Genomic DNA, 21,440 nt, shown 5'->3' with positions numbered 1-21,440 from the left:
CTCGTTTTTTTCTTTTCATTTTCCACATTTTAGAATAATAATAATAAAGTCATCAAAACTCTGGAGTAACACAAATGGAACTATGGGAATTATGTTGTGATAAAAAATCCAAAATAAATAAAAAATAATTTAGTATTTTAGCATCTTCAAAGTAGACGCCCTTTTTGCCTAGAATTTCCAGAAATGTATTCTTGACATTTTCTCAACCGAGTTTGTTACGCCACGGCCAGCAGAGGGCACTGCGGCATGGCTTCTGACTGGTCACGTGACTCTTTTGTTTTCGTTTGCTTCCTGCTTGGACACTGATTTAAGTCTGATCATGTCTCTGATTTGCCCCAGGTGTCCATGTTTTGGTTTGATTATGTTGACTATTTAAACCCCTCGGTGACTGCGCACTTCGCGCAGTATTACTTGGTTTACATTTATCATGTTGAGGAAGTATGACGGTATGTACTAACGTGTAGCATGCTAGCGGTCGTAGCTAGATGTACAGAGTTTGTATAGTCAGTAGAGACCGCGCTCCCTGTGTTTGTTTGTCTGCTAATTAATAAAGACTTTGACCTGCACCTGCATCCGCCTCCAGTCCCGCTACGTAACAGAATACTGCGCCCAAAATGCGAAAACAGCAGGTAGCCATGAGCGCCGCCGAAGAGGCCAGGATTTGGGCGCTTTACCGTTCGTCCCTTGAGATGAGCAAACAGCTCACAGAGGAAATTGCTCAGTGCAAAGCCGCGCTGCACGCCGCGTCATCCCTCGCGCCATGTACCCCGTCCCCGCCGCCGAAGAGCGACGCCGTGCAACACAGCCAGCAAAGTGTCCTGAGCATCTGGGGCTTCCCACTGCAGGGGAGGTACACCATGCTGCGCAGTCCAGAGGTGAAGGCTGGCCCAGAAATTTTTTTTTGGGGGGGGCAATGAGGACAGCAGAGCTCCAGCCTGAGGCCTACGGGGAGGTCTCAGCTGTGGAGCTCCCGGGGGCGGCGCCCAGCATCCCAGAGCCGCCAGGGGTGGCACCCAGCGTCCCAGTGCTGCCGGGGGCGGCGCCCTGTGTTCCAGAGCCGGCGCCCAGCGTTCCAGAGCCGCTGGGGGCGGCGCCCTGCATTCCAGAGCCGGCGCCCAGCGTTCGAGAGCCGGCGGGGGCGGCGCCCTGCGTTCCAGAGCCACCGCCCAGTGTTCCAGAGCTGCCGGGGGCGGTGCCCTGTGTTCCAGAGCCGCCGGGGGTGGCGCCCTGCGTTCCAGAGCCGGCGCCCTGCGTTCCAGAGCCGCCGGGGGCGGTGCCCTGCATTCCAGAGCCAGCGCCCAGCGTTCCAGAGCCGCCGGGGGCGGCACCCTGCGTTCCAGAGCCGCCACCCAGCGTTCCAGTGCCACCGGGGGCGGTGCTCCGACTTTCAACCTGGTGGGGGTGCTGCTCCGCCCCTCTGCTGCCTGACGGAGGCTGCCTCACTTTCCGTGGCAGCGAGAGACAGTTCGCACAGGAGCCTGGGACCCCCGTTGGAGGGGGGTTCTTGGTGCTCCGGGAGGAGCACCCTTTGGAGGGGGGTTCTGTTACGCCACGGCGTGTTTGTTACATAGATTTCTTGAGGAATCTCCCTGAGATGTTTTTTAAACAGTATTAAAGGAGTTCGCACTTACGCTGCACACTTATTGGCTGCTTTTCAGAATATTTTGCTCCAACTCATCCGTTTAAAAAAATATTTTTTGTAAATAAAATGTTAGTTTTCTAATGAAAGAAATGAATATGTTGGCACAATTAAACTTTTGCCTACAACACTGATTTCAAACGTTTAATCATACACCTTCAGATCAAAAGGTTTTTAAGATCATGAGAAACATTTCAGTAACGTGTCTCCAAACTTTTAAGCGGTAGTGTACACAAAACTATTATTTACTTATTTAATTAGTGCACATTTGCAGCACACAGACTCTTTAAAATCGTAACACGACAATACGATACACACAGTCCAGGTCTGTCTGAGTAAACCCGTCTGTCTTGAGTCACCAGGAATGGTCATGCTAAGAAATCTTATCAAGCACAATAGACCAAAAGCTTGAGTGTTATAGTATGTGAATCTGTCTTTCTGTGTGTTAATCATACCTTAATACCGTCCAGCACTGGTGCTGTGTCTCGTAATGTTTCAGAGTGAATAGCCACGTCTACACTGTGCATAGCAAGATCCGCATCTACCTGCATATCAGCCTCCACATCCTCCTTCTGCAAACAGAAACCTTCCATTAGCGTTCCAAATCGAATCTGGGTGTACGTACCATTTCTTAATACGAAAATTTACTGTAATTGCATTAAAGATAAATGTAATCGAATTTAAAAATCACATGTTCATCCATAATCAAATGAAATAACACAAGATGTTTTAAAAGTGAGCCACAGTACACACTCACACTCACACACACTCACTCTCATAGGCTCACCCATTCTGAGAAAATGATTAAACATTTAAAAGCCAAGGTGTCAAACTTAGTTCCTGCTCAGGCCATATGATTTTTTGCATGTCCTCAAAAGGACCATAAACTGCAAGGCTAATTCATTTAGTGCAGCTACTGGGTTATTTAATGTACAGAGTCCTCCAGAATTACTGCCACACTTTGTACAAACATGCCAACATTATTGATACAGTAAGGGATATTTGAAATACATGCAAACAAACTGAAAAACATATGGTTAAAGGCCACAACAGTTCTGGGGACTGAGAGCAAAGGAATAATATTATTCTATTTTCTGGCGTATAAATATGAGGTTGTACACATGTAAAATCGTTTTGTCAAATATTACCATGGGAAAACAGGTCATGTACTGTATAGTAAGCACTTCAAAATACAATTTAGCACAAATAGGGCCATAACAAAAAGGTTCATATATCTGAAATGATTGGAAATTTACCTGGAACATAAACACACTGTCATAAAAAATATATATATTTTTGGAAACCTCAATGATCACAGTTTTAGAATCTGGTGGTTTCAAAATAAACTGCTAATTGTGTGCTGTGGTTAACAGAAACTCAAATTTAAACTTCATTTCACACCATCAGCTTGATGGGTGACCAAAAAAAAAAGAACTGCAACTGCAAGGAAAAGTACCTGATACTGGCTGTAAAATATGCAGGTGCATCACTGGTGCTTTGTGGCTGTTTTGTGGTTAGTGATTCAGGGGCTCTTGTAAATAATGATGGCATCATGAACTCTGCAATGTACCAAGATGTTTCCACCTAAAACCTGGTTTCCTCTGACAGGAGGTTCAGACTTGGCCATAGATAGGAGTTTTCAACAAGACAATGAGCCAGTGAAACATAAAATCGATGTTTACCACTGACCATGTCAGGTTCCAGATTTAAACCTTATTGAAAACCTGTGGTATGAATTGACCAACAGATATAAAGAAGCGTAAAAGGTTCTGCATCAGGGAATGGACAAAGATCCCTCGACCAACCTTGATGACATTACAGGAAGAGACTCAGTGCTGTTATTCTCTCAAACGCAGGTGGAATAAAATATTAACTGTAAGAGTGCTAATATTTTCAGAGCCAGTGTTTTATAGAAAACTTGCAATGCTTACATTTTTTTTTTTATTTGTGCTTGAGGGAGAAAAAAAACCCACCACATGATTAAATAAAACTATTCAATGAACTATACCTGAATGTTTTTGGCTTCAAGACACCACTTAAATGCATGATGTTTTATATATTAATTATTTCCCATCATTATGGTGCCAATAATTCTAGATGACACCATGGGGGGGGGAGTTCAAGATCTACCAAATGGAGTGCTCAACAGTTCACACTATGGCTGCTATGGCTTCTTTACAAACACCTTTTCTCTCTCTCCACTCTTTCAAACATATTGAAACTAGTATTGCTCTCCGTGAACCTTTTTTAAAAATCTTTAGGGGAAAAAAGACATTGGCGCTGTTCCACCTGAACAGCTTATAGAACTGGTGATCCACTATGGGATTTGTAGATTTAAGTTCAAGTAAGTTCACACTGGCCGAAGCAGAAGTTTGTATTTGGGATGTGGGCCATAAATGTGTAATAAAGGAAATTTTGTAATAATAGTACGTGTTGGCTAAAGTAGTTTACAGGTGCTCCAACCTGCTCTTTGGCTTTCTCTGCAGTTTCAGCTAGCCTCTCCAGCTCCCTCTCTTTGTTCTCCTGGCGAATAGCTGCCTCTTCCTGTAGCATGGTCTCCAGTTTAGTCTTGTTATCCACCTTAGAGAAGTCAAGCTCTGCCACTTTCACCTGTGCCTCTTTAGCCTGCAAAAACAATCAAATTTGGAAAAAGAAAAAGAAATCAGATACATATACAACACAACACCAACAAAGTGTGCTGATGTCTTTTAGACAACAGATTCATACACACCCTGTGGGGCAGGAATATGTATGTGTAATGTACGCACCACTATCTCAGGCAAGGTTTGCAGTGTGGTTTTAAGCTGGTCTGCAGGGGACAGAGTGTCAGGAAGGAACATGGCCCTCGAAAGCAGTAGCAGAGAAGTGGGGATGTGCTGGTTCAAATGCAGCTCCAGCCACTTCGCCACACACACACACACACACACACACACACACACACACACACACACACACTCTGAATTACATGGATACTTTTGGCTATGCTGGACAGAACACTCGACAAATCTGACAGCTAAATCATTACTCTGAAGTGCTAGAACTGATCGAAGTGTGTTACCTGTTTGAGTTGATCTCTAAGCCTGTCCTCAGTCACTCCCAGAGCTCTCATGCCTCGAACCCTGCATGCTGCTTGCAGCTCATTCGCATTAAGGCTCTCCACTCCTTCCTCTGCTATCAGCTGCCAATACAAGATCACACACATACAGCTAATGTGTAATTCAGACTGCGATTAGTTAGGAGTAAAGAGAAAGTGTAGCACTGGACCAGGCACCTTGTCATCAGCACGGATGGAGCGGAGCTTCATGATGAGCTGGAAGCGGAGGAAGTTGTTGGTGCCGATGGGCTGCAGCTCCAATAGCTTGCAGAGAGCTACCAGTTGCGGCCGTGTCAGGTTGTCTAGGGTCAGCTCATCCTCAAACAGTTTGGAGAATCGGATGATCTGCTCGTTGCTAGGCCTTTCACCTGAGTCCCGGATCTGATGTGAGGGGAGAAAGGAAGAAATGAAGAAAAAGTAAGAATGCTGGTAATGTTTGACTGAAAAGTCATGAAGTGTGCGTATGAGCGCAGGATGGCCACACGGGGGCAATGTAGAACTGTCTGAGATTAAAGCTGGACAGGGAAACGTGGACCTGCCTAATAATTAGACATGGCACAGACATGTTGGTTTAATTTGAGTAATGTGTTCTGGGATTATCAGAGAAACATCAGTCAATACATAAGAGTCAAATGGAATAATAGCATTCAGTAGTGATCAGTATAAATCAGAAAGATCAGTGTGGGAGTATTAATTAAGAGTGATCAGCATCGGTGATTGACAAGTGTTAATCAGTAGTGTGTGGTATTAATGATTAGTGTCAGTGTGCGATCAGTATTAATCCCAGTAATGAGTTTTGATCAGTATTAATTAGAATGATTATCATTGGTGTTAAGAGTGAGGGAAAGCTTATTTAATATTGTGTAATCGTGTAACGTTTTCATGTTAAAGGTTCCTCCAGTCAGAAGCAGCGTGTGTTTTTTGTGATTGACAGATGTAACACAGATAATAATGAACAGAATAAAAACCACAACATCAACAGCTTTACCGAATATCTGCTCAATATTTCACTTTGATAGTTGTGGGTAGGATGTTTGCAAGTAGTGGCCAGAGCGTAGAGCAGTTGTGGCAAGTTGTGAACGCAGTGTGTAAAATAGGCTTAAACTGCAAAGCCGAGGTACCTGATGTGTGTCCGTTGTCATGAATTAATTTTAAGGGAGCTGTACTGGAGACTAATGGAAATGGACACTAATGGAAATGTATTCTCTCTCTTTCCCCCCCAACTTCAACCTTCCATCAACATGAAATTGTTTTCAGTCCCACACCACCAGTGCATCAAAATACTGCCAGACTCAGCTTATTTTTTCATACATTATATTGAATATATGGCATATATTGACATGAATAGCACCACAGCATTTTAATACCTGTGCATGCTCCTAATTGGTGTTATTAGCATCAGTATTAGAGTGTCCAATATTAATTAATGATGGTGAGTAATCATTATAAATAATTGGTGAGTTATTGGTGTTGGTTTGTAATTAAGCAATATTGCACGAGCAAGAGTGCAGTTACACTGAATAGCTGGTCAATTCTGGTAAAATGGGTGTCCCTTCTTCCTTTTCATCTTCATCTGACGAGCTTTCATATTTTGAGTCAAAAGTTATGTTCGTGAAAAGTATTGTTTGCTGTGTCCTCTGACGATGTCGCTAACACTACTGTAGTAGCGGTTTCGAAATAGGAAGTGGAACTTGGCCTGGCAAACACAGACGAGTGGATTGATGCACACAGTAAAACATCCGTGTGTGGTTTTAGAAAATACAGGCACTCTCGGAATGCCAATCAAATTAGTGAACTGGAACTAGCTGTAGTATAACCATTGTGAATCACAGTGAATGTTTTCAGCACTGCGTTGTGATTGGCATTAATTAGAGGGAGATCAGCATTGTGGTGTTACCTTCTGGAAGAAGGTAGAAAACTCCTCAGTCACGTTGCCTTTGTCTGCTTTGTTTCTCAGTGCAATCTCCTCCACTGTGTCCTGTAAGAACTTCGCCATCTCTAGCTTCACTCGCAGCTCCTTCTTCAATCTCTCTTCCTGCAGCACATAAAATAGTGTTCATACGTTTTTCAGGCTGCAAAAATCCAGATAATATACTCAAATTCTACAATGACCTTCAGATCTTCAGGCCAGATTAACAAAAGTACCCATCACATACAACAGGAATGTTACTCTAGCGTGCAAATTATAATAAAGAGCACATAATTCCACACCAATGGCTGCACAGGAAGAACAGAAAGGGAAAGATCACTGCACCTTCTTGGACTTTGTCTCAAAAGTGGATGGTAGCATGTTGGGGAAAAGCTTCAGGGCAACAGGAAGCAGGAACTCCATAAATGGAACAATGATAAAAACCAGAAAAGGCACGAGTCGGAATAAATCTGCACATGTCCTTAGGAACTGAAAAAGACAAAAATATGGAATTAGATAATTACATAATAATAGCATACAGGTCTAAGTTTTTTTTTTGTTTTTTTTTTTTTAAACCATGAACCATTTGCTGGGATCATATACAGGTATCAAGTGTCTAAAGGTATAACCTGAATTGAGTGACTTCTTTTAGAGATCACACCGAATAGTGATTTCTGTTTACTTATCTACATCATTTTGCTTCATTTCTTCAGCGTTACCTAAAATGCAATTATATGATGGTATTGTAAAGGACCAGAATATATAAACCTGCTTACAAATGGGCAAGCTATTACACAAGGGGCATGTATTACACATGTAGATGCCAAAGTCTAATTAAAACCCTCTCATTCCTGACCCTCCAACATTTCTCTCCGCATGTCCCATCCCCCACTCTCGTGCCGTCCTTCTTTGTCGTTCTTGGTCATCCTCGATTTGCTAGCTCTCTTTTTACGACTGATATAAAAACTGTAAATTAGCACAGGCCAGTTATAGCATTAAAGAAACCAAAAACTACCATCGCTCCCTGAAAAAATGACCCAAACATAGAGGAGCGCCACAAACATGTTGATCAATTTTACGTTCCTCTCCCCTCTCTCCACCTGCATATCTGTGGTCCTATAGGAACAAAGACAAAGAGGGTGAAAAGAAGCTTTGTGTTTTCCCCTATTGACATGTATATCACCTCTGTCAGAGAGGGGTAAACGGAAAAAGGGAATGAGGAAAAAAAAAAGAGGCATGGGTTCTGGTGGCTTTAGAAAGAAAGAGGATAAGAAGTGACATCAAAAGCCTCTGGGCTGAATGCGAATAAGCATTAAAGAGACACGAAGGAGGAATAGCGGTAGGAAGCCTGAGTAGATGCTAACTCAAGCCAAGGGAATGTGTAAGAGCGTTTAATCGGTTTGGGTTTTTTTTAATACAAGAGGCCCACATGGATTGAATGAGGAATAATTGTACATTCTAAAACTTTTATAAACAGTCATTCAATTACTACACTCTGCTCATTTAAATCCCTTTGAATCCACTCGAACAGTTTTGGTGAAAATAGACAACAAATGGGTCACAATAGGCAAACTTTGTGTGCATTTACACTGGGGTCTGTAAGAGCCAAGGTTGCTACTCCTCTTTTAAACTAACCTGTTTTAACCAACATGCACAAATGGTTCATTTCTCAGCCAGTAGAAAATGTTTTTATCATATTGCCTCTAAACTCTGGAATCGAGTTCACAGTTTGATAGGAACACAAGCACAACTGGCAATTTAAAGGCCAGATTAAAAATATATATATATAGCTTGTTGAAGTGGTTGAACTTGTGAACTTGTTACCAATAGTATTTTTGGGACATTTATCTTGTTAATTAATTATGTATCACAATTTCCGTACCACTTATCCTACACAGGGTGGCGGGGAACCTGGAGCCTATCCAAGGGAAATCAAGGCACAAGGCAGGGGACACCCTGGACGGGATGACAACCCATCACAGGGCACAATCACACACACATTCACACACTATGGACAATCTGGAAATGCCAATCAACACACGTCTTTGGACTGGAGAGGAAACTGAAGTACCGAGAGAAAACCCCCGAAGCACGGGGAGAACGTGCAAACTCTGCACACAGTGGGCGGAGGCAGTATTCCAGCCTCCAACCCCAGAGGTGTGGGGCAACCGTGCTAAGCACTAATCCACCATGCCTTATTATTTCAGTTGTTGATTTAATGGTACTTTCAAGAAAGTTTCGGATATTTCAATAAACAAATAATGATACTTTTCCAGACCTCTGTATCAGACTTATTTTGATACCTCTTTGAACACTACCTACATTCTTTGTTTGTAAATAATTTTGCAAGCTACAAGGCATACTGATTCCACCCACACCACTTCAATATTGTGAGCTATTCTATGTAGATTGAAATGGGGTGGGATTTAAGGCACAGTATGTGAAGCTCTTTGAGATAATTTTATTTTATTGTTTATTTTTAAGACCAGGAACAAATTAAAATCTGCATCCTGTGTTTACATATTTCTGTAAAGCTGCCTTGAGACAATGACCACTGTAAAAAGCGCTATACAAATAAATCTGAATTGAAATTCCATCTTAAACCAATATATCAAAATGTATATGCAAATGCACATGATGTGCTATTGTTAATTACTATGAGCTATACACTCACCGAACATTTCATTAGGAACATATGTACATCTGCTCATCTGCTTATGCAGTTATCCAAATCAGCCAAATCATGTGGTAGCACTGCAATGCATAAAATCATGCAGATACAGGTCAAGAGCTTCAGTTAATGTTTAAATTAAATATCAGAATGGGGGAAATGTGATCTCAGTGACTGTGGCATGGCTGTTGGTGCCGGATGGGTTGGTTTGAGTATTTCAGAAACTGGAATTTTCATCCACAAGACACTGGTGTGGGGAAAAACACATACAGTAAGCAGAAGTTCTGTGGGTGGAAACACCTTGTTAGTGAGAGAGGTCAGAAGAGAATGATCAGACTGTTTCGAGTTGACAGGAAGGCTGTGATAACTCAAATGATCTCTCTTTACAACCATGGTGAACAGAAAAACACCTCAGAATGCACAACACATTGACCCTTAAGTCAAATGAGTTACAACAGCAGAGGACAGCAGCAGCGGACTGGAGATCAGGTTGCACTACGGTCAGACGAGAACAAGAATCAGAGTCTATACTGTTCACATGCAAAGTTGAAGGTTGGGAAAATGTTGTCTGGTCTGATGAATCTCGATTTCTGCTTGGACATGCAGGTGGTAGGGTCAGAATTTAGTCACTGAGTGTAACTTTTTATTTGCACTTTGATAGGGAGGTGATAAAGTAAGCTGATATGTGCCCGTATCAGAAGTAATGTTGTAAACAAGTTACATTGTTAGAGGCTATATGCTAATCACAACATGGTCATCAAGAACAGAGATTAGATAGGCTAATGAGAGGACTTTTGGAAAGAACAGTTTGATAAAGATAGAACTTTATAATGTAAGCTATCCAATAGAACTGTGCTGTTGAAAGAATATAAAGAATCACACCTCTCCAACGGTGTAACAAATGTGGCATGATGACAAACACCAAGTATTTATTAAGTACTCATTGCTGTGTACATCACCAAAAGGAGGAAGAGTCCAAATCAGGCAATGCTTCATTATTTAGACTGTAATCACTGGGATCAGAACCACGAAAGCACGTGTGTCTATTTTGGTCTGACCAGAGGACAGATCTTCCGGGAATGTAGCAGTACAGGCAGCAACTGAGTCATGGGGCTGTCTGAGCGGCTGAGATAGTCAGACATTAGCATTATGCTAGTAGGATTATATTGCATGGCTTCTGCCACATAGGACTTGGAGTCCACTTCAGAAAACAGCAAAGACGTGGATAAACCAGTTTAGTTATATTTACCACATGTTAATAGCAACGACAGACAAGAAAACTCTGCTAATGGTGAACGTAATGCTAATTTCACGGCTGGCTTCTGTTACAGCATGGCCTTAAACTGACCCCTGTTTTACCTCTGTCTGAAGGGCAGCAGCTTCCCAAGGGATATCACATTACCACAATAGGAACATAGAGTCTGGGCATCTGGCCATCAAGGAACACACACACATCCACACAATTCAGCCTAGTACAGCATTTCACCACAGCTTTTCTGATCAATGTTTAGCCAGGATGAGAGGCAAATGAAAAAGACCAGACAAATGGAGACAACCTGCAGGAGAGACACAGAAAATTTAATGGATGATTTCAGATGAGTATGAATAAGACTGAAGTGCTGAAGACTCAACTATGCCATGAGCATAGATTTGTACTTTAAGCTGCTGCAGAATGTAATTCAGCTTCACCCCACAGAAATGAACTTTTTAACACCCCCCCCCCCCCCCAACTGTAGCTCAATGAAATGAAACTCATAATAGATCTGCCTGTAAAAATCTATCAATGCACAAAATGTAATACCTTACCAGGATCGCTACAAACGCAAAGTGCTTGGTTTCCTACACAGCCAGCAATGTGTTTATAAATGGCCAATAATGCAATAAATTCATTAAAATAAAATCTTTTAAAAGCACCTAGTAACATTGTGGCAAATAATCTGATAACCTACACTGCCTACATTATGCAGCCATTTTCAACAAATAATGCAAGAATATAAAGCACTAGCAAACGGATGAGATACAGGGTTTAATAAAGTATGAATATTCAACAAGGCTATGAGAGTTTTGTACAAAATGTAAAACACTAGTCAAATTTACAAGCCTTAACCACATTAATGCTCCACTTTCCTGTATGGGGGTCTACCTGATGGTTCTCCTGCACAGCTTTAGCAATTATGAATTTTAGAATGGGCTTCTGCCTAAAAACATGGTTTTTGCACATTCTTTTTGTTAATGCCAGAGTGTAGTACCCTCAGCAGTGTGTTTAGCCATCCTCTCTTTCTCTATTTTAAGTGATGGAGAACATGTCACAATTGGCTGATGGCTTGCCAACAGTTTTCCATCATAAACAATGGATAGTCCTTCTCTCACCTGTGGAATGAAAAGTGGCCTTGAGTATTCTTAAGGCTAGAGTAATGTCTAGAACAGCAGCACCATAAAAAACCAACTGTACCAATTATGGATTTGCCTTCAGCCTAGTTTCATTTTACAATGTGTAGAGTTAACAGGAATTGGGTTAACTGCTGGGTGAGGGGACCTTTTATTTAATATGGTGTAATAAAGTAGAATTTTTCATTGCAATTAAGCTTTCCACCTATAATAACTGACACAGAGTTTAAATGGCTACAGCTCCTTGCACTATAAAAAACGATGTGGACACCTGACCATCACTCCCATATGTGGTCCTTCCCCAAACTGTTGCCTCAAAGATGGAAGCACACAGTTGTACATGATGTCTCTGAATGCCGTGGTATTCATTTCTCCTCATTAGAACTAAAAGGCCCAAACCTGTTCCAGCATGACAATGCCCCTGTGCACAAAGCGAGCTCCATGAAGACATGGTTTCCCAAGTACTCAAGTGTCCCGCACAGAGCCCTGACCTCAACTCCACTGAACACCTTTGGGATGAATTGCTGACATGCCGCAGGCCTTCTCACCGGACATCAGCATCCGACCTCACTAATGCTCTTGTGGCTGAAAGGGCACAAATGCCTACAGCTATGTGCCAAAATCCAGTGGAAAGCTATACTAAAAGAGTAGAGCATATTATGACAGCAAACGGGGGGACTAAATTTGGAACGGGATGTTCAGCAAGCGCATATGGGTTTGACTGGTCAGGTATCCACATTCTTTTGGCCATAGAGTGTATTTGTTGGTAGGAAGGTTGTTTGAAATTCTCACTGGATTAACAAAATTTCTATTATCATAGTGGCAATGAATGTTTGAAATAATCTTTAAGTCCATCCATCCATTGTACACAGGGTCACGAGGAGCCTGGACAGTATCCCAAGTAACTCGGGGCACAAGGCAGGGGACACCCTGGATGGGATGCCAACCCCAATCACACACACACTCACACACTCATTCACACACTACGGACAATTTGGAACTGCCAATCAGCCTACAATGCATGTCTTTGGACTGGGTGGAGGAAACCGGAGTACCCGGAGAAAACTCCCAAAGCACGTGGAGAACATGCAAACTCCATACAACCCAGAGCAGAAGCAGGAATCAAACCCCCAATCCTGGAGGTGCGAGGCACGAGCGCAAACTACTAAGTGTTATATTTACTAAACCAGTGAAGGAAGACTCCATGTAAGCCGGTGTTATATGAAAAGCGTTGTGCAGCAACTGAGTCGTGCTGTGTGGGCATATGTCCACAGACACTGAACTGGGGCTCTTACTGAGAAGCTTCATGCTGCTAGATAATCCAGTCTATCACCAGTCCTGATTCTTCTTGATCTCTCAGCAGCCTTTGACACAGTCAAGCACAAGACTCATGCAAGCCTCATGCAACTTTGAAGTTAATAACCCAGCATGAGGGTGAACTGCTTCTTACCTAAAAGGATGGTCACATCAGGTGATAATGAGGGGATTCAGATCTGCTTCATGCAAACTCCTACAAGGCTCAGAGCTTGGCCCTCTTCTATTTTCCCTTTATATCCATTCGGTCACTGAGGCTGTAGCTTCACGTGGCTTTGTATACCACTGCTATGCTGATGACAACTCATTCTCTTCCCCTCCCCTCTCATGTTTCTGCACAGATCTCAGCATTTCTGATGTCATCTAGTCATGAATGGCAACTCATCACTCATAAAACTAAATCCCAGCAAGACTGCTCTGCAATATATTCCTGGAGATGCATCCCCACATCATGATCTTGTCATCTCTCTGGAGAACTCAATGTTATAAATGAGTCATCTTGTTTAATTCTCATTTACAACATCAGGAGGATCTATCCTCTTCACCAAGGCCACTCCCTCGTCATCTCTTGACTGGACTACTGCAACTGGCTCCTGGCTGCTCTTTCCCCCCCTCAGAGTACCACCAGACACCTGCAACTGATCCAGAACGTAGCTGCATGGCTTGTGTTCAACCTCCCTAAGTTTACCCATATCACCTCATTGCTGCGTTCTCTCCACTGGCTACCTGTAGCTGCGCTGTATCAGGTTTATACTTGCCCTACCTTCCTGCAGTTACTTAGCAAAGCTTGCTCCGTATCATGTTCCCTTAGAGTCACAAGCATGAGTTGAATTGACCTGCCTCAAGGAAGGATTTCATCAAGATTGTTCTCTGTACTGGAACCCAGGTGGTGGAATGAACTTCCTCTGGCTGTACAAACAACTGAGTCGCTGCCTGTCATCATAAAAAGACTGAAGCCTCACCTCATTAAACATCTAAATGAACACTATACCTATACAACTAATTTTTAAAACAAACAGTACCAACTATCCAACTCCTACTATCATGGGATTCTTAGACCATGGCCTATTTGACTAGCATAAGGATGTCTTTTCAATAGAGGCTTCAATGCACTTCTGCGAGCTGCTCTAAATAGTGTATCTGCTACATGCTGCAAACGTATTTGAATAATGGCACATCAATCCATTAACCAGGTGTTCAAATACCCATGCACATCTTTAGCTATTACCAATAAAATGAATAAATAAAAATGACTATTAGGGATGGGCGATAACGACTTAAAACTATATCACGATATTTTCTGGTATTTATTGCGATAACGATATCAGTGATGATATAAATATAGCACCATACACCACTGTTTTTGGCTACAGGTGATATCTTCTTGCAGTCTTGAGAGCTTCAGAAACACAAACATTGATCTAAAAGTAAAACTGATTTTCTGAAACCTAACCAGTTCCAGATTGCAGAAGTAGCTCCTCGTTTAGCGATAAACTTCTCCTCAGCTTTACGTCTGCCTTCCACTGTACTTGTTTTCAATCTGCACGTGAGCTGCGAATGGGTCGCAGGCCGTCATACACAAATACGTCATCAAGTAGGCTTTATCTTTATTATCGTGAGAAGACTAATTCTTATTGTGGGGAGAGTTTCTACCGGTATATCACAAATGATAAGATATCTCCCATCCCTACTGACCATCACTAGGTGTTTTTCATATTATAAAAGCATTGAATAAATAGCAGAAAGAAACTAGGAAGTGAACACAGAGTTTTCACTATTAATCCGACACAATTCAATCAAGATAATCCATATTTCATTAGATTTTAATTTCCACAAGCAAAATAAAATGTATTGTTTTTGAACATTTACCTTAATGAATAGATAATTGTCCCAAATTGCACAAAAGGTGCAAAATAGAGGGCGCATTATTTATTTAGCTCTTAATGCTAAATAAATAATTTGTAGTAGAAATGTTATGTTCTAAGCCTGAAAGTCACTTAGGGAATGGTTACTGCGTGCAAAAAATTACACGAGTGAAAAACGGGTATTAAGCCCAATGCTGCCAGAGAGCAGAATCGGAGCATTTGCGTGCACTTCCTCTATATTACTGCCATATAGGCACGTTTGGTCAACTGTGTGCGTGTGTGTTTTTGTACCTGTCTCCTCTCTCTTCGTGACAGAGTTTGTCCATTCAGCACTCTCCACAGCATGCGTCCAGTGATGGCCGTATCTATCCACAGAAGTCGGAACCCATGGTAATAGTGCTTCACTTCATCAACTACCCACTGCCTTAGCGTTCGCCGCACTGGCGCCACGTCCACAGTAGGGCTGTAGATGGGTCCTCCCTCCTCTAGCTTTTTATTTCGGTCTTTTAGTGAACGCAGCGAGCGCTCCACTTTGGAGTCGTCATGCAGACAGCGTGAGGTGTGAACCCACCGTACTGGTGTGGGCCACTGTGCAACTGCCCAATGACAGACATGGTGAGTGTGGCCTAGTGCAGCAGAGTTGGGCATCAGGACGGCAGAGTAAAGACGAGATGAACTGGTCGGCGAGCACTGTCGAATGTATGAACAGTCAGGATACAGCCTGAGAGAGAACATCCGGGCTGCCAAACTGCCTCTGAGAACCTCGGGACTATTACAGAGATACACCAATGTCAAACTCAGCTGGAATCAAATCTTGACTGTTTCAGAGAGAATCATGTACTTTTCTAACAATAGTCTATCTTAATGTACATTTATCTTGACATGCTTCATAAACTGTGCTTCAACAGTGTATAAATACCTATAAAAAGGAGGAAATTCAATAATAAAATGCAAAATATGTATTGCTCTCTGCCCCTTGAGCTCTGTGTACCTGTTTGTAGCCAGGTGTAGTGCAGTACAACTGATGCAGGCTACTTTCTTTTCTGAAAAAAAAGGGAGAAAAAAGAAAAAACAGTTCTATTCATAGACATGAACTTTATTTATATAGACCTATGATTTCACAGAGAGCAATTCAATCACTAAATAATCTTCATAATGATATGCAACTGCAGCTGATATGCACACACATGGCCCCGGCAGGGCTCGAACCCCAGACCCTGGCGGCGTGAGGCGAAGGTGCTAACCACTAAGCCACCGTGCACCCACTAGACCTACTCTTGCCTTTAAAACTACGAATTCTCTTATTTACACTTCTGCAGTTTTATAAGTCAATCAACTGGGAGGTTGTTCTCAGGATGTTCTCACACGCTAGCCCTATTCATTAGATTAAATTAGTTTATCAGGTGCACATCTGTACTCAATTTTTTTTTTACACGGCTGCTCAGAGATAAAACAATAACAGTACCATGATACATACCTAAATACACAGATTTGCTATATAACCAACATATATGACCTCTAACTAACTAATGTCATTAGCACAATAGTACATTTAAAGTCAATCACGTTAATCAAAATGGCATTTAATGAAAAATATTTGTATGCAACATTGAATTATTTATGCTTATTTTTCATTGTATTTAGTGTCACATGACTCTTTATTCATTCATTTTATTTAGTTAGTTTGTTTCATCTGGAATATTCCTCCATAAGTAAGTATGCGCCCTGGTGTCGGTTAAACTTGTAATTGAAAACTTCACAAAGCTTCTAACTCTGCCACTAAGAACTGAAGTGAAAATCTCACTGGATTAATAACCTACTTAGTCTTATACAAGGCAAAATGTTCACAATAATCTGAGAGTCAGTACAGCGATAAGCATGTTATACTTACTGAACTAGTATAAGAAATCATTGCTCAACGCTGCCTACACTGATGCGCATGACTTACATACAATGTAAAATGAAAAGCGGTCTTGTTGCTTCTGGTGTAAAATGGGCTTAAAAGGCCACACTGAACATGGGAACATTTTGGAAGTGCCACCATTTATCTTATGAATACCAGGAAACACACCATATTTGTCAGCGGTAAACTGCAGGGTATGTTTAAACACTGCATCACTCATTCAAAACACAGTAGAATACTCTGTCTTCAATCAACCAGAACACAAAGTTCCTCTCTTCTCTCCGAAAGTCAGTAAAACCAAGGAGCGGGCTGTGGACTTCAAGAAGAGACAGAAGTGGAACTATACCCCTGTCGAGATTTGCAGGACCCCCGTGGAGAGAGTGGCTTCACGTCTCCGTGAACCTGATCCAGACTCATCCCATTCAAGTTCAAGTGAACAAAGCCAGACAACACTTGTATCAACTGAGACTGCTGAGGAAATTCAGGGTCTCCCCAGAGATCCTGAAAACCTTTTATACTGGGGCCATAGAAAGTTTACTTACTCAGTGCATCTCAATGTGGTACAGAAACTGCTCAATCCAGGACCGCAAATCCCTGCAGAAAGTGGAGCGCTTAGCTGAGCGCATCTCCGGGTCTGGTTTCGCTTCTCTGCACAACATCAACACCAGGGCAAAAAAAATCATCTGGTACTCCACCCACCCCGGTAACTACCCGTTCAACTTGCTGCAATCAGGCAAGCGCTTCATAGTCTGATGGATAAAACTGACAGGCTCAGGAAGAGCTTCTTCACCCAGGCCATCAGACTCCTCAACCCGGACATGCCCACCATGCATATCCCTCAGGACTCCATAAGGACTCTACAGTCACTCTGCACTCCACTGACTCTTTGCATCGTTACTACATGTAACACACTGCTTATTTTGTACATTCCTTTTTGCACATATATTTCATATTTCTTATCTTATTGATTTCTGATTGTTTTTTTATTTAGTATTTAATGCAATGTATAAAGTAGAGTAGGCCAGGTTTTCATTTCAGTGCAAGTTATATACGGTATATAATTGTGTATGTGGCAAATAATCTTGAATTCACTGGCTTCCTGGAAAGGCTTCAAATCATTCATGTTGGCCTACAGAGTAACCTACGGACCTTCACCCACATACATGGAGTCACGCTCAGTCTATGTTCCATCCCAATCAGTATGGTCGTAAGTGCATAATAGCACTGCATGGTACTCAAAGAGACTGAGCTTTTTTTCCTTGGTGGTTCCATGATAATGAAATGAGTAATTCACATGGTAGTTTCCCTCACAAATGTTCAACAAAAATCCCAAAGACTCCATGAGCATGTAAATATTGATGCAGAAACATCCTCAGCTATTGGTCTATTTAGGTGTGCTGTCTTCTGCCATTCAGTTAGCTTTTTCAGATATGTGTACTTGACTGCTTCTCTGAAAGTCTGGCAGTTCAGAAAACAACATAGACATATCATTATTTTGTATTTAACTTCCAAGTAGACGTTTTAGATGTTTTAAGCTTCTTTCAGCAGCTTGGTTATTTTCACACTGGTTAACAGTTCCCTACATTACACACAATGCCATTTGACTACCAGGTGACTGTGGCCCAAGTCGGATTTAGACCATCTCTACCTAAAGAGTCAGATGCATCTGTTTAGTCCTTTAGTCGATTCAGTTCTCTCACTTCCTCATCTGTACACTCATTCTCCAAAACAGCTCTGAGCCATTGAGGCGTGGACTCCACAAGACCTCTGAAGGTGTGCCGTGGTATCTGGCACCAAGACGTTAGGAACAGATGCTTTAAGTCCTGTAATTTGCGAGGTGGGGCCTCCATGGATCGCACTTGTTTGTCCAGCACATTGCACAGATGCTCGATCAGACTGAGATCTGTGGAATTTGGAGGCCGAGTCAACACCTTGAACTCTCTGACATGTTCCTCAAACCATTCCTGAACAATTTTTGCAGTGTGACAGAGCGCATTATCCTGCTGAGATGAGTCACTGCCATTAGGGAATACCGTTCCCGTGAAGGGGTGTACTTGGTCTTCAACAATGTTTGGTAGGTGGTACGAGTAAAAGTAACATCCACATGAATGCAAGAATCCAAGATTTCCCAGCAGAACATTGCCCAGAGCATCACACTGCCTCTGTTGTCCTTCCTTGGGACTACTTTTGGTAGTTACTAACCACTACATACCGCAACACCACACAAGACGTGCAAGTTTTGGAGATGCTCTGATCCAGTTGTCTAGCCATCACAATTTGGTCCTTGTCAAGTTGCTCAGATCCTTACGCTTACCCATTGTTTCTGCTTCCAACACATCAACTTTGAGAACTGACTGTTCACTTGCTGCCTAATATATCCCACACCTTGACAGGTGCCAATGCAACAAGACAATCAATATTCTTCACTTCACCTGTCAGTGGTTTTAATGATATGGCTGATCGGTCTGTATATAGTTTGTATGCATATGTGAGGCTTCTACATACATACATAACTTTGGTTACTGTAAATTACTCAGTTGTAAGACATGAATAACAGCAAACCAGTATACAGGTAGAATGGCATAATGATACCACTCCCAGGTCATATGTGTGATACACAGTTGCAATACACAGTACTGTGCAAAAGTTTTAGGCACCCTGTTTTTTTAGTACAAACTTTGTTATAGATTTTTTATTTTATAACTTCTACATTATCGAGTCAGAACAAAAACCATTTTAGATTCCCAAACACTAGTTTTCCAGCACAAAATGAAATGTTACAGAGAAATGTTTGTATGTCAGTAAAGAAAGCAGCAGATTAAGTAGTAAGATACACTTTTCAGACAAAAAAACACAATAAATGCTATTGGGTTTTGCTGAAAAAATAAGAAGCGAGTGCGACAGTCAAAGTCTCCAGAAGAACCGTGTCTGGTTCTGCAACATGCTCAATAAAACTTACAGCTCATATCCTTATAAAACTGCACTAACTCTACCTGAGAGTAGAAAAAAAAACATTTAAACCAAAGGGTCATCACACCAAATATTGCCTTTGTTTCATTTATGACTGTTTACTGCTGTTTATAGTATTTCTTTTAATGGAGAAACATTTCATTATGTTTGAAGGCATCTTTGCTCTACAGCTTTTCGTTGCATGTGCTTAAAACCTTTTACACAGTACTGTATCTGGGAGTACACCCAGTGTGATTAAACTGGTATGAAAGTGACTTGGCAGTTAGTATAAGTGGTTAGTGAAGAAGTTTATTATTGTGTCAGTGCTGCAGAGGGACTTTGTCCTCAAATAACCTTTTAGGAGCAGCTTAAGCATGGCAGCTAAAATAGAAAACGCCTGAACTAACTACCAAGTGATTAGCATGACTGAGAAAAGGTTTTCTTCCTTTAGTAATGTACTCTTTAAAAAAAAAAAAAAAAAAAAAACCCAGTTTAAAACCTCGGACTCAATACCAAACTCAGTGTCCAGTCTGAAAAGGTGGCTGTGTGACAGAAAGGTCCCAGAGAGCCATGGACTCTTCTTTAAACGTGTGGAAATGACACCAGAATGTAGCAACAAAAGGATAGTTCAGTACACACACTGTGTTACAGCAGCTTTCTGGAAATGACCCACTGAACTACAGTACACAGCTAAAAGAGCTAACCTGTCCAAATCAGCGTTTTATTATTAACTTAGTCCACACTATAACGCTTCCGTTAAACACAGAGACATGTTTGAATTAAACTCTGAAAAGGATGTGAGTTGATGTGATGCCGCTAGCCTTTAGCTAGGTGAACTGTTTCATTTAATCTGCAGTATTAAAGGCTAGTGCCACTAAAGGTTAGCTAGTTAGCTACTTTAGTAATGGACAGATATGTTCGTTTAATTATACAAAAGCCTGAAATATTAGTCACACATTAGACACGTATACAGTCAGAAAGCCTGGCTAGCGCCATAATAAGCTCCAGCAATGTAATCCCTTTCCTTTCCTTTCATTTCAGTGCATGCTAGTGACTAGCTAAAACTGTAAAAACCGACTGATTACTAGCGGGTTTTCTTTCTCTCACGCCGCTTTACTCTGCCCGCTGTTACCGGAAAACAAGGCCAGTTTGTCGGCTAAAGGGATTTTGTAGACAGTCATCCATGTGAACGTATACGCTACAGAAAGCACCATCATTACCTTTCCTGAACTCGTGCTTTAATGACCTGGATGTTTTCATCAACGGAGTCCGAGATCTCGAGAACAATATTAACGCCATCCTAATCGGAGTCGAAAGCAGTTGGACGTTAATCCGACCGTTACAGACGTCTATCCGGTAGAGCTGTGTGGCTTTTTAACGGTTTACAAAGTGTCTAATCCACTAAAGTCCCAAATTCTCGTCCCATGCCCTTGGTTTCCGTCACCCGGTAAATCATGCGATGATGTTGCAAAACGCTCACTGTTGACTGGCCTTCATGTGCTCTCGGGTCTTCCTGTAAATCCGGCTCGGCCGACAGGGGGCGTGTCGCAGGATGATGTCAGGACACCGTCTTGAGCAAACATTCTACCTTCAAGTCGTACATTGAGTGTTGTACATTTCCTGAAACGTTTAAGAGTCAGCAGTGACTACGTTTACATGGACAGCAGTAATATAATTATTGACCTTACTCTGAGTAAGACAATATTGT

General features: G+C 41.9%; 1 protein-coding gene across 2 annotated transcripts in view; it reads right to left on the bottom strand.

The window, feature by feature from the left end:
* letm1 (leucine zipper-EF-hand containing transmembrane protein 1) overlaps window positions 1-21,357 on the bottom strand; it is a 35,390-nt gene extending 14,033 nt beyond the window's left edge. For both annotated transcript variants that reach the window (XM_053620943.1, XM_053620944.1), the window contains exons 1-10: window positions 20,953-21,357; window positions 15,872-15,923; window positions 15,172-15,649; window positions 6,988-7,131; window positions 6,631-6,768; window positions 4,911-5,114; window positions 4,698-4,817; window positions 4,408-4,539; window positions 4,103-4,264; window positions 2,095-2,211 (exon numbers count right to left, since the gene is read on the bottom strand). In XM_053620943.1, the coding sequence (XP_053476918.1) occupies window positions 2,095-2,211; window positions 4,103-4,264; window positions 4,408-4,539; window positions 4,698-4,817; window positions 4,911-5,114; window positions 6,631-6,768; window positions 6,988-7,131; window positions 15,172-15,649; window positions 15,872-15,923; window positions 20,953-21,031 (1,626 nt within the window). In that variant the 5' untranslated portion in view covers window positions 21,032-21,357. The remainder of the gene's footprint in view (window positions 1-2,094; window positions 2,212-4,102; window positions 4,265-4,407; window positions 4,540-4,697; window positions 4,818-4,910; window positions 5,115-6,630; window positions 6,769-6,987; window positions 7,132-15,171; window positions 15,650-15,871; window positions 15,924-20,952) is intronic.
* Window positions 21,358-21,440: the final 83 nt, after the last annotated feature.

Source organism: Ictalurus furcatus, chromosome 3 (assembly GCF_023375685.1).
Source record: "Ictalurus furcatus strain D&B chromosome 3, Billie_1.0, whole genome shotgun sequence".
Classification (NCBI taxonomy): domain Eukaryota; kingdom Metazoa; phylum Chordata; class Actinopteri; order Siluriformes; family Ictaluridae; genus Ictalurus; species Ictalurus furcatus.
The sequence above is the reverse complement of the archived record's forward strand: the minus strand, read 5'-3'. Positions and strand labels throughout refer to the sequence as shown.